We start from the raw sequence: 14,401 nt of genomic DNA, 5'->3' as shown, positions 1-14,401 counted from the left end.
CATTTTCTACTTACGGATTTTCTTGTGGCACAACTTTATTATTATTATTTATTATTATAGCGCCATTTATTCTATGGCGCTTTACATGTGAAAGGGGTGTACATAATAGGGACAAGTACAATAATCATAAACAATACAAGGCACAAACTGGTACAGGAGGATAGAGGCCTCTGCCCGCGAGGGCTCACAGTCTACAAGGCATAGGTGAGGATACAGTAGGTTAGGGTAGAGCTGGTTGTTCGGCGTTATATCAGACTGAGGGTTATGGCAGGTTGTAGGCTTGTCGGAAGAGGTGTGTCTTTAGGTTCTTTTTGAAGCTCGTCAAGGTAGGCGAGAGTCTGATATGTTGTTGCAGAGCATTCCAGAGTATGGGGGAGGCGAGGGAGAAATCTTGGATGCGATGGTGGGAAGAGGAGATGAGAGGGGAGCAGAGGAGGAGGTCTTGTGAGGATCAAGGTTACGTGCAGGTAAGTACCGGGAGACTAGGTCACAGATGTAGGGAGGAGACAAGTTGTAGATGGCTTTGTATGTCATGGTTAGTAATGGCTTTACCATCATGACTGCACCATCAGCCATGGTCTTCCTCTCCATCTTTCACAGAAACTGTGCCTCTCCCCATTGACCTGAAACATCCCAGTGGTGACAAGGTCCATATTTCTCTTGTAAGAAGGTTCCTTGAAAAATAAGTCTTACACGTCAGGGCTTATCCAGTTTTATAATTGGTCTGGCTGTACTACCAGAGAGAATATTGGCTTGCTTTCTCTTTTAGTGGACTTCTAGCAATTTAAAAATGGTGGAATTTTCCCTATGGTTGCTTTTGTTATCAAAGCAGACCACCTCCAGTAGTAAAATCAGGTCCTCCCTCTTACTTACAGACAAAAAGAAAGAATTACATGCCAATGCTTGCAACTAAAAAAACAAAAAAGCAAAAGAAAAAAAAAATTCTAAATATTTTTTGAGGTGTTTATCATATCAGAATGGCCATTTTCATACCTGCCCAGTAGCCACGTCACGGCAACCTCATTGTACTGGGTCCTACTCTATATTACTACCTCTTTCATGTTTAAAACCACATATATTTGGGAAAAGAGAGACCCACCAATAAAGGATAAAAACACCTGTGGCTAATGGGGAAGGAGGGCTTGGAAGTACAGTCAGTTAAATAGACATAATACACACACATTATATACAAACAAAAAAGAAAGACTTGCATGCCTAGGCTTACAACTAAACAAAAAAAATTCTAAATAGTTTTTGAGGTGTTTTGTAAATCAGAATGGCAATTCTCATACCTGCCCAGTAACCACATCATGGCAACCTCATTGTACTGGGTCCGTCCGTCTTACCTAGCAGTCCTAGAATGCATCCAACTTCCCCAACAGTCATGAGAGTGCCTTAATTTCTCAAATTAATAAGTCAAAGACGCTTCTTTAACAGTCAAAGAAATACTCCCCCAAGCTGTACAACACTTTGCAATGTGATTATTATATTATTATTAATAATTATAATAATTATAAAGTCACCAAAACATTGAGTTCTCATAGATATTAATAGATCTATTAACATTTATAAATAAGATAAATTTATTATGGTCCTATCATATGTATGTGAATTTGTGAAATACCAGAAATAAAACCCTCTTCCTAAGAGTTTAAGGCTATGCTCACACGTTGCGTTTTTGCGTTTTGACGTCTTCACAGTAAAAAAGCTGTCTTTTTTCTGAATTTTTTGCTGCATTTTTGGTGTGTCATTTGTCTACAGTGGCTTTTGAAATAAAAGTTAGTGTAATTCACCAAAAAAGCAACAAAAATGCAGCAAAAACAGCAGCTGCATCTCTTTTTCACTCTCATTGCTTTCAATGGTAAAAAAAAACAGCAAAAAGGATGAAAGAATTTCAATTTCAGTCTATGAGATTTCTGGAATCCCGTAAGTTTGCTGGTACTGTAAAAAGCTATTTTTTTATTTGCATTTATTTGCACAAAAGAAATGGAAAAAAACAATGCAAAAATGCACTGTGAGAACATAGCCTTAATTAGAAATGAGTGGATCTTTTTAAATACAAATTTGCCAACTGTAAGGGGGTGGTCGAGCCCCTTCCCTTGGAGATCATATTGTTGTTATGTAATGTTGCATGAAAATATGTCTATATAGTAATAAGGTGTAGATGGTAGGCAGATGTAGCAGTAGCAGTGTCAGTCATGTTGGTTATTTGGTAAGGAATTGCTATGTAGGGTTCTTGCCTAGGTAGCCCTGACTGTAGAAGTTCCTCAGGGGCATTAAAACCTGAGAATAGAATTAGCTTCTATAGTAGGGGGTATTGAGTGAATAGTTTCAGCTTTCTGATAGGTTGGATAGGGAAGGCTACGTAGTGCTCGTGGGGAAGTTACGGCACTAAACAAAATGAGCTGTTGCCCTGGTAATGACTGCAGCAAACGGAGGCTCGTTGAGAGTGAGAAAACGGCAGTTGGGAGACCCGTCTCTGAGAGAGAAGACAGCCGTGTAACTGTGGCAGGGGTAGAAAGAATCCCAGAGGGTATCACAGTCCTAGGACTGGAATATCTGGCTACTGGTTCAGTGAGTGCAGGAGTTTAGGAGGAAGTGAAGGATTACACTGTAGTATAACATGCCGTGTAAATACTTGTTAATAAGTTGATGCTTAGTAAAGAAGTGCTGTTATCTACTACAATGGAGTGCTGCCTGATTTGTAAGTGACAGACTTGCAATCCTAATTTATGTAGGAATGCCGGGGCACGCTACTAAGGACTACACACAACAATAACTATCTCAGAAATCCCTACACAGCTATGCAAGATTTTCCCCAAAAAACTCAATAGAGACAGAGATTTCAATATCATATGTATATTCCACTTAGTCAGTGGAATCTGGAGCTGGAGGCAATTTTGCCTTATTAACCCCTTAACGACCGCTGGCCGTAAAATTACATCCTTGCGGTCATAATGTTACTGCCCGCGGTCTGCCGGCAGCATCATGCTGCGATCGGCACACATCTCAGCTGATTTTCACAGCTGAGATGTGTGCCTGCTAGGCACGAGCAGAATCGTTATCTGCTCGTGCCGTTTAACCCCTTATATGGCACTGTCAATATGTGACAGCACCATTATAGGCGCGATCGCGGTAAACATTTACTTACCGCCCGAAACCGGAAGTCACGTGACGCGATCACGTGACTCCCGATAGTTGTCATAGTAGCACAGGGTCATGTGATGACTCCTGTACTACACCTGACTTGCTCTCACTTTCGCTGTGCCCGCAGCACAGCAAAAGAGAAAGAGAGCGTATCTGCTGTTTACAGCCTTGTAGCTGTGATCAGCAGATACTGCAGAGCGATCGGATTGCTGATCGCAATAGCCCCCTAGGGGGCTATTAGCCCCCTAGGGCTATTATTATTATACTAGTAAAATAAAAAAAAAAATTAAAAAAAAAACAAAAAAAAATAAGTTCAAATCACCCCCATTCGCCCCATTGAAAATTAAAGGCTTAAAAAAATAAAAAATATACACACATTTGGTATCGCCGCGTTCAGAAACGCCCGATCTATCAAAATATAAAATCAATTAATCTGATCAGTATATGGCGTAGCGGCAAAAAAATTCTAAACGCCAAAACGATGTTTTTTTGTCGCCACAACTTTTGCGCAAAATGCAATAAGAGACGATCAAAACGTAGCATCTGCGCAAAAATGGTACCGTTAAAAATGTCAGCTCGAGACGCAAAAAATAAGCTGTCATTGAGCCATAGATCCCGAAAAATGAGAACGCTATGGGTCACGGAATATGGCGTAAAACGTGCGCCACTTTTTTTGGACAAACGTCCGATTTTTTTTAACCCCTTATATAAAAGTAAACCTATACATGTTTGGTGTCTACAAACTCGCACTGACCTGAGGCATCACACCCACACATCAGTTTTACCATATAGTGAACACAGTGAATAAAATATCTCAAAAACCATAGTGCTATCGCACTTTGTTTGCAATTTTTCTGCATTTGGAATTTTTTTGCCATTTTGTAGTACACTATATGGTAAAACTGATGGTTTCATTTAAAAGTACAGCTCGTTCCGCAAAAAATGATCCCTCACATGACCATATTGACTGAAAAATAAAAAAGTTACGTCTCTCAGAAAAAGAATGGCGAAAAAAAAATGGAAAGCAAAAAATCGTCCGGTCGTGAAGGGGTTAATGTCATGCAGTGACTACTGGGTTTCCGCCAGGTACACGAGAACCCCCGGAGAGCACCACAACACACAAGGTACATGTTACAATGGTGGGCCCTTGCGCTAGGGAAAGGGGAGCAGGATCACCTCTTAAACTCACCTGAGACTGATCTCTGCACACCCTGACGTCGCTATATTGGTTGTTTCACCCTGTTGCCAATTGCGTGCCTATCCTTGTCTTTCCCTGGGATCAGCCCTGTTTAGTGCGTAGGGCAGCGGAAATGCCAGTCCCACTCTAGGTTAAAGACACAGAGAGGATAAGACAGACAGGGGTAAAATAACCAGCAATCATACAAAGCACTCAAAACAACAAGAGGTAACAATGAGGAACAAATTAGAGGGGAAAAAACAAAGAAGACTAAGGAAGGTAAAACAACTTTCACACAGCAAATGTTCTGTGAATGGCTTCCTGGTCTATAGCTCACAGGTTCCCTCTAGAGGCAAGTAAAGCAGAAACTGTCACCAGCAGTTTACCTGGACTAGGAGAGAAGCCTTTATAGCAAAGCTGATTAGTAATGGAGAACAGCTGACTATTGCTTACACTCAAGAGTTTCAGGAGACCAGAGGATCTACTTAACCCTAGCAATGCTGGAAAAAGGAGAAGCTATACAGCCAGCAGTATTAACATGAGAAAGTGTGTATGAAGCACTGTAATCTCCTGACACCAGAATTAGGTGGCATCACTCTCCGCCGTGGTACCCTTGTGATAATAAACTGTCAACTGTGGTCCATTCGAAACCAATGATCTCTGATGACTCAGATACTGACCACCACTGCACAGGGTATATCACAGCTAATCAGCATTATGCGGAAGCATGTGTGGAGAGGCAAAACAACAAAAGGCTGCACACTGATGCTTCACCAGTTGGAAATGATGCCGGGCATGTTTTTTCTTTTGTTTTTTTGCAAATTAAACCTCAGAATATATAAATTCACCTGGAACAATGAATTTTGGAAAATTAGATTCAAACTCGATCCACCAGGAATCGATATGCTTATTTCTGGTTTTGATGTATTTTATATTTTGTATTTTCAGTTTTCTGTAAAGACATGAGATAATGGTGACAAATCAGTTCTCTTTTTTTTAAACTTTGTTTTTTTCCTTAAAAAAGTAATAGTGTTGTTAGACATCAGTTATTTCTTTACCGTAAATATGCCACTTTTACTTGTAGTATTCATAAGACGTGCTTTTTCTTAATGCCAAATTCATTGCCTTTTCAAGGTCATACAGTACTTAACAGGAAAGTACCTTTTGTATGTTGCAAATGAATTTCATGAAAGGTGTTTTAACAAAAGAATTGATGGTGAAGTAGAATTGGCTACTGTTATTGTGGCTGCTTGCTGCATACTAATGATGTTTATATCATTTTGAGCTTTTTTATGCTTTCAGGCATTTCCTCTTCAAGCATGGATCTGGTACATCTCCAATCTTCAGTGCTGCCAGCCAGAACTACCCTCTAACTTCAAATACAGTCTATTCACCACCTCCGAGACCTCTGCCCAGGAGCACCTTCTCCCGGCCTGCCTTCACATTTAACAAATCATACCGGTGTTGTAACTGGAAATGTACGGCCTTGAGTGCTACAGCAATTACAGTAGCATTAGCACTGCTGCTTGCGTATGTTATAGGTAAGAGTTTTGTTCTCTGTCCTAAATTTTCATCCTTGCATGTACAACATGCTCAATTGTGTATCAAAGCATCCAACAACTGAGCCTTAAAGGGAATGTGTTAGCAGGTTTTTGCTATGGAATCTGAAGACAACATGCTGCAAGAGTTGACACATAGAATTCAGGGATGCTTGACTTGTCAAGGTTCGATCTGTTGTCAATTTGCTATGTTTGTTTAAATAGCAGGACTTCTCATTGCTTGGACTACAATGTCACAGGCAGGGCAGACCAGTGATCCATCGCCTCTAATTGAAACTCCACTGTCAATGTATAATTTCATTTCAGAGACTGGAAAGAAAGAAAGACACAAATAAATTTTCATCTGAGCAAAACAGATCTTACACACAAGAAGGTTGCTCATCTGGAGAAGTTGTGAAAAGTCACAACCACTGTAAAAGCATAACCGATGGGCACAGCTTCAGCAGCCGCTGTAGAGCGATATCAATAGATGCTGGAAGGGAAATGGTTAAACTATGCTGCTGTGAAGAAGAAACTGAAGTATTTGCAAGATGTGATTTTTATTTCCACACGTTTCAGAGCCACAGCTCCTTCATCGGGCAAAAAAAATTAAAAAAATTGTAGATGTTTTTAACCTTTTCCCTTCCAGCAACTATTAACTTCCTGGTGTGGGCTGGACAGTTCTATCAGCTCTGCTACATGGCTAAATCTAAAAATTGTCATTGTGTCAGAACACCTAAGTGATACATCATTGGGTTCAAAGACCTCTTTACATACATTATGCTGCTCTCAGAAGAGGTATCAAAAATCTGCTGACAGATTCTCTTTATGAAGTCAGACATTAAAAGAAAACTTCCAGGGCTACTTTGGACATTTGCCAAGTTACTAAGTTTTTTAAGTCAGGCATGGTCGTCACTTCCGCTACTGAATTTAAGTAAATCAATAGTCTGTTTCCAAGGGCTAACTGGTTATACAATACAGTAACATTATTATGCATTATATTATGTGTTACATTTCATTTGTTGTCAATTTTAATAGATTCTAAAATAAGAGGAAGAAAATGGATGGTAAAGATCCAAATGACACGCAGAATAGAAATGTATTTTACAGCTGGTCAGCAATGAAAAACAAGGACATTTCCAGGGACACATCTTCGAAACCTGAAAATGTCCATGGAACATGGGGCGGCTGGCAAATAAGTGTATTGTCATTCACAAACAATGACATTTGTGCAGCCAAGTAATATATCCCATCTGGCTTTAGTTATATATATCTGATGACTCAGTGACAATATCAGTGGTTTATAACCTACCATACATCTGAACAGGAAATTTGCATTTATCTACAGATAACATTTACGTCCTAACGTGAAATGAAATGTTATTTAACCAACTGAAGGTCATCTCTATGCAAAGGGAATGTATTTTAAAAAAATAACAGATTGGTTTAGTCAATGTTACATTTATTTTGTAAAGCTTAGTTAAATGTGTTTTTTTTTTATTTCTCACATCATCTATTTTAATTTAACCTTGAAATCTCGCAGTTTATATCTTAGTCACTTAGCCTTACCATAGTTTGACATTTCCTGTTCTAGTAAGATCATAATCATTATGATCGATAGGAAATAAGAAACAGATAACAATGTTATTAAATGGCTGGAGGCACACAACACTGGGTTGCATCATTGACCTTACAATTGGTGATGGTTACAACTAGAGATGAGTTGTTTGAAATTGAAAATTGCTGAATTTTCTCAAAAAGTTAGATGTGCAACAAATAAATTTGCCTCGAATCGCAATACTGATAATTCTATAATTGCCCAGAAAATATGCGTAGAATACTTTGAGGCTTCCTAGGAGTGTATTGAACCTATTCTAAGCTCAGTAACAGCCTTGTTAATGTTTAAATTAACCTAAACTATCTGGCTAGGTGTAAACAGATGGTAAGTGGTAGTAGTGACTGTGATCGGGTTTTCTTTTACGTTCTTATCTGGCATAAACCCTAAGGCGGGCTTTGCACATTGCGACATCGCAAGCCGATGCTGCGATGCCGAGCGCGATAGTCCCCGCCTCCGTTGCAACTGCGATATCATTGTGATAGCTGCCGTAGCGAACATTATCGCTACGGCAGCTTCACATGGACTCACCTGTCCTGCGACCGTCGCTCTGGCCGGCGACCCGCCTCCTTATTAAGGGGGCGGGTCGTATGGCGTCACTGCGACGTCACACAGCAGGCGGCCAATAGGAGCGGAGGGGCGGAGATGAGCGGGATGTTTACCACCTCCTTCCTTCCGCATATCCTACGGAAGCCGCAGTGACGCCAGTAGGAGATGTTCCTCGCTCCTGCGGCTTCACAGGAACGAGGAACAACATCGGACCGTCGCGTCAGCGTAATCATGGATTACGCCGACGCTGCACCGATGATATGATTACGACGCTTTTGCGCTTGTTAATCATATCATCGAGCCTTTACACACTACGATGTCGCATGCGATGGCGGAAGTACGTCATTTTCAATTTGACCCCACCGACATCGCACCTGCGATGTCGTAGTGTGCAAAGTACCCCTATGACATATGACAGGGCTCGTTAAATGATCACTTTTGACTTTTGAGTTTGCTACCTCCAATAGGTGGCACTAGAGTTCGTCTAGTTCCTCACTGAAGAGACAATTTGCGTATTTGCCAGAGGAGCATTGCAGCTTAAAGTCTTCCCACCACCAGCATGCTGGAATGGAGTGTCACTCTCCGCAAGGAGAATAACTTCCCCTTTTGACCCCCTCTTAGCCTCTTAACTAGAGATGAGCGAACCGGTCGCGGTTCGGCTCGAGGTTGGTTCGCCGAACGGACCTCCCGTTCGAGTTCGGTTCGTCGAACGTTCGACGAACCGAACTCGAACTGCATAGGAAACAATGGCAGGCAATCACAAACACAGAAAAACACCTAGAAAACACCCTCAAAGGTGTCCTAAAGGTGACAAACAACTCAAACACATTGGAAAGTGACAAGGACATATACTCATGCGAAAACAAAACAGCTGGACAAGGAAAAAGAGGAGGACACACAGATATAGGCATGGCACGCCCTTCTAAAATCATGTAAAACACCGCAAGGTGACTCCAAGCGGAGTCTCCCTTTTTTCCAAAAATTGGGCCACACACACACCCACCCCTTCAGTGGCAGCACTTGTGCCCCAGTTGTACACTTCACAGCTACATTTGCATCAAGCACATTCAAAAATACGCCATTCTTATCCGTCCCCAGGATGACACCGGGGTAGGTAGCAAAGTCTTTCCTGATCCCAGCTCTGTTCATCTTGGCTTCTTTTAAAAACACATCAAGCAAGGGTTACTCCAAGCGGAGTCTCCCTTTTTTTCCAAACATTGGGCCACACAGACACCCACCCCATCAGTGGCAGCACTTGGGCCCTAGTTGCAAACAGGATGTTTTGATTTGCATCAAGCACATTCAAAAATACGCCATTCTTATCCGTCCCCAGGATGACACCGGGGTAGGTAGCAAAGTCTTTGCTGATCCCAGCTCTGTTCATCTTGGCTTCTTTTAAAAACACATCAAGCAAGGGTTACTCCAAGCGGAGTCTCCCTTTTTTTCCAAAAATTGGGCCACACAGACACCCACCCCATCAGTGGCAGCACTTGGGCCCTAGTTGCAAACAGGATGTTTTGATTTGCATCAAGCACATTCAAAAATACGCCATTCTTATCCGTCCCCAGGATGACACCGGGGTAGGTAGCAAAGTCTTTCCTGATCCCAGCTCTGTTCATCTTGGCTTCTTTTAAAAACACATCAAGCAAGGGTTACTCCAAGCGGAGTCTCCCTTTTTTTCCAAAAATTGGGCCACACAGACACCCACCCCATCAGTGGCAGCACTTGGGCCCTAGTTGCAAACAGGATGTTTTGATTTGCATCAAGCACATTCAAAAATACGCCATTCTTATCCGTCCCCAGGATGACACCGGGGTAGGTAGCAAAGTCTTTGCTGATCCCAGCTCTGTTCATCTTGGCTTTTTTTAAAAACACATCAAGCAAGGGTTACTCCAAGCGGAGTCTCCCTTTTTTTCCAAAAATTGGGCCACACAGACACCCACCCCATCAGTGGCAGCACTTGGGCCCTAGTTGCAAACAGGATGTTTTGATTTGCATCAAGCACATTCAAAAATACGCCATTCTTATCCGTCCCCAGGATGACACCGGGGTAGGTAGCAAAGTATTTCCTGATCCCAGCTCTGTTTATCTTGGCTTCTTTTAAAAACACATCAAGCAAGGGTTACTCCAAGCGGAGTCTCCCTTTTTTCCAAAAATTGGGCCACACAGACACCCACCCCATCAGTGGCAGCACTTGGGCCCTAGTTGCAAACAGGATGTTTTGATTTGCATCAAGCACATTCAAAAATACGCCATTCTTATCCGTCCCCAGGATGACACCGGGGTAGGTAGCCAAGTCTTTGCTGATCCCAGCTCTGTTCATCTTGGCTTCTTTTAAAAACACATCAAGCAAGGGTTACTCCAAGCGGAGTCTCCCTTTTTTTCCAAAAATTGGGCCACACAGACACCCACCCCATCAGTGGCAGCACTTGGGCCCTAGTTGCAAACAGGATGTTTTGATTTGCATCAAGCACATTCAAAAATACGCCATTCTTATCCGTCCCCAGGATGACACCGGGGTAGGTAGCAAAGTCTTTGCTGATCCCAGCTCTGTTCATCTTGGCTTCTTTTAAAAACACATCAAGCAAGGGTTACTCCAAGCGGAGTCTCCCTTTTTTTCCAAAAATTGGGCCACACAGACACCCACCCCATCAGTGGCAGCACTTGGGCCCTAGTTGCAAACAGGATGTTTTGATTTGCATCAAGCACATTCAAAAATACGCCATTCTTATCCGTCCCCAGGATGACACCGGGGTAGGTAGCAAAGTATTTCCTGATCCCAGCTCTGTTCATCTTGGCTTCTTTTAAAAACACATCAAGCAAGGGTTACTCCAAGCGGAGTCTCCCTTTTTTCCAAAAATTGGGCCACACAGACACCCACCCCATCAGTGGCAGCACTTGGGCCCTAGTTGCAAACAGGATGTTTTGATTTGCATCAAGCACATTCCAAATCCACAAGCATTTACTCTCCCCAGGATGACACAGGGGTAGTAAATTCCTTCTGGATCCATGACTTGTTCATTTTGATGAACGTCAGTCTGTCCACATTGTCACTGGACAGACGCGTGCGCTTATCTGTCAGCACACACCCAGCAGCACTGAATACACGTTCAGAGACAACGCTGGCAGCTGGACACGACAAAATCTCCAAGGCGTAACTGGAGAGCTCTGGCCATTTTTCTACGTTTGAAGCCCAAAAGGAGCAAGACTCCAGTTGCACAGTCATGGCATCGATGTTCATTTGGAGATACTCCTGTATCATCCTCTCCAGCCGTTGAGTATGTGTCAGACTTGTTGTCTCTGGTGGCCTTGCAAAAGAGGGTCTAAAAAAATTATGAAAAGATTCCATAAAATTGCTGTTACCGGCACCAGATACGGTCCTACTGGTACGGGTAGACTGGTGAAGATGACGAGACCGTCCCATGTTTGTCAAGTTACAACTGGGAGATTCCCTCCCTGCACCTGCACGGTTGTTTGGTGGAAAAGCCGAGCTAAGATCGAGTAACAGCTTCTGCTGATACTCCTGCATACGTGCGTCCCTTTCTATGGCTGGAATTATGTCACAAAATTTGGACTTGTACCGGGGATCTAATAGTGTGGCAATCCAGTAGTCATCATCACTTCTAATTTTGACAATACGACTGTCATGTTGGAGGTAGTGCAACAAAAAGGCACTCATGTGTCTTGCGCAGCCATGCGGACCAAGTCCACGCTGTGTTTGTGGCATAGAGGTGCTACCCGTTCTTTCTTCCTCTGACATCTCCCCCCAACCTCTTTCAACTGAAATTTGACCAAGGTCTCCCTCATCCGCTGAGTCTTCCATGTCCATGGACAGTTCGTCCTCCATTTCTTCATGTTCTCCTGCACCTTGCTCAACATTTCGCCTGCTACTATGCGCCCTTGTCGATCCCTGTTCCCCATGGTCCCATGCCTGCTGCGTTGGTGATGATGAACGTCTGGACCTTGGTGATGTTGTTGTCCCTTGCACATATGAATCCTCCTGTAGTTCCTCCCCTTCATGTTGTCCCACCCCCTGACTCCGAATAGTGTTTAGCGTGTGCTCCAGCATGTAAATGACTGGAATCGTCATGCTGATAATGGCATTGTCAGAGCTAAACATATTCGTCGCCATGTCGAAACTGTGCAGAAGGGTGCATAGGTCCTTGATCTGAGACCACTCCATCAGGGTGATCTGCCCCACCTCTGCATCTCGTTGGCCCAGGCTATACGTCATGACGTATTGCACCAGGGCTCTGCGGTGCTGCCACAGTCGCTGTAACATGTGGAGAGTTGAATTCCAGCGTGTCGCCACATCGCATTTCAGGCGATGAACCGGCAGGCCGAAAGACTTCTGTAGCGATGCAAGTCGCTCAGCTGCGGCGCTTGAACGCCGGAAGTGAGCAGACAGTTTTCGTGCCCTGTTCAGAAGGCCATCTAGGCCGGGATAGTGTGTTAAAAATTGCTGCACGACAAGGTTCAACACGTGAGCCATACAAGGTACGTGTGTCACCTTGCCCAGGCGAAGGGCCGCACCCAGGTTTGCAGCATTGTCGCACACGGCCTTACCAGGCTGCAGGTTGAGTGGAGACAACCATTTATTAAACTCGGACCGCAGAGCTGACCACAACTCGTCAGCTGTGTGACTCTTATTACCAAGACATGTCAAGCTAAAGACCGCCTGATGCCGTTGCGCTCGGCTGCCAGCATAGTAATGAGGCGTGCGTGATTCCTTCTGCGCAGTGAGAACGCTGGTGGCCTGACCAGGCAGGCTTGGGGCGGAGGTGGAGGACCCAGATGAGGTGGAGGATGCAGAAGCTGTGGCGGAACTTGGACAGACAGAGGATTGACACACAAGTCGTGGGGACGGCAAGACTTGTGCAGCAGACCCTTCACCATCTATCACCATAGTTACCCAGTGCCCAGTCAGCGACATGTAACGTCCCTGTCCATGCTTACTGGTCCAAGTATCGGTGGTGAAATGCACCCGTTCACACACAGAGTTTCTCAAGGAAGCGGTGATGTTGTGTGCGACATGCTGGTGTAGCGCGGGCACACCTTTCTTAGAGAAGTAGTGGCGACTAGGCATCTGGTACTGGGGCACAGCGACAGACATAAGGTCTCTAAAATCCTGTGTGTCCACTAGGCGGAAAGGCAGCATTTCGGTAGCCAACAGCTTACAGAGGGATAGAGTCAACCTCTTAGCTTTGTCATGGGTCGGAGGAAGTGGCCTTTTATTTGACCACATCTGAGGGACAGAGATCTGGCTGCTGTGTGTAGACGGTGTTGAGTAGGGTGTCCCTGGAAAAATGCAGGTTTGTGAGGAAAGTGCAGGCGGAGACATGATGTTGCCTTCATCCAACGTTGGTGCTATCGATGTCTGAGAGAGCTGTACACACTCACTTGTTTCCCCTTCCAAACCAACTGACGACCTTACAAGCAAACTGCCTGTTGCGGTTACAGTGGTGGAAGTTTTGCGTGGAAAAACAGGTGTGACAGCTGTCCCCACAGTCCTAGAAGATGAAGAGCGCGCGGATGCACTGGAAGGGGCGGGCGGTGGATGGTTCGCTCCGCTAGCCGGCATTGCAGCACGGTGAGCTTCCCACCGGGACTTATGATATTTATTCATGTGACGATTCATGGAAGAAGTTGTCAAACTGCTGAGGTTTTGACCTCTACTAACAGAATCATGACAAATGTTACATATCACATGAGTTGGGCGATCTTTTTCGATGTGAAAAAAGGCCCAGGCTAGGCAAGGCTTAGAGGCCATGCGACCTGTTGATCCACCCCGAATAATGCTCATAGGCAGAGTGGTGGCTGAGGATGCAGTTGTAGACGTGCTACCAGTGCTCCGACTCTGTCCAGGAAGGCGCAAGGTAACTTCGTCGTCGGTTGCATCCTCCTCCACCGCCTCTGTTGACCTCCTCGAGTGCCTGACTGGGGGTTGACAGTAGGTGGGATCTAGAACGTCATCATCAATTGTTGTGTTCGCACTCCCCTCCCCCTCAGACCGAGCCTCTTCTTGCCCTGACCGAATATTTAAGTTGTCATCCCAATCGGGTATCTGCGTCTCATCTTCATCAGTATGTTCCTCATTGTCTATAACCACAGGTGTTACAGTTTGTGACAAAGGGTCAACATTATGCTCAGAAACTTGGTCCTCACGGCCTGAATCTGAGTCACAAAGGTTCTGGGCATCACTGCAGACCATTTCCTGTTCTGTACTCACTGTAGCTTGGGAGCAGACCTCTGATTCCCAGGCTATAGTGTGACTGAACAGCTCTGCAGACTCAGCCATCTCAGTTCCACCATACTGTGCAGGGCTGATGGAGACTTCAGAGCTGGGAGAAATCAAGTGTGATTGGGATGACAACT

The 14,401-nt window shown here is 44.2% G+C and overlaps 1 protein-coding gene across 5 annotated transcripts in view; it reads left to right on the top strand.

Moving 5' to 3' along the window:
* Positions 1-14,401, top strand: part of TENM1 (teneurin transmembrane protein 1) — a 1,354,271-nt gene that overhangs the window by 723,912 nt on the left and 615,958 nt on the right. For all 5 annotated transcript variants that reach the window (XM_075323916.1, XM_075323915.1, XM_075323914.1 and 2 more), the window contains one exon: positions 5,627-5,865. In XM_075323916.1, coding sequence (XP_075180031.1) covers positions 5,627-5,865 — 239 coding nt within the window. The remainder of the gene's footprint in view (positions 1-5,626; positions 5,866-14,401) is intronic.

Source organism: Anomaloglossus baeobatrachus, chromosome 9, assembly GCF_048569485.1.
Source record: "Anomaloglossus baeobatrachus isolate aAnoBae1 chromosome 9, aAnoBae1.hap1, whole genome shotgun sequence".
In the NCBI taxonomy this organism is placed as follows: Eukaryota; Metazoa; Chordata; class Amphibia; order Anura; family Aromobatidae; genus Anomaloglossus; species Anomaloglossus baeobatrachus.
This window is presented reverse-complemented; position numbering and strand designations above follow the sequence as displayed.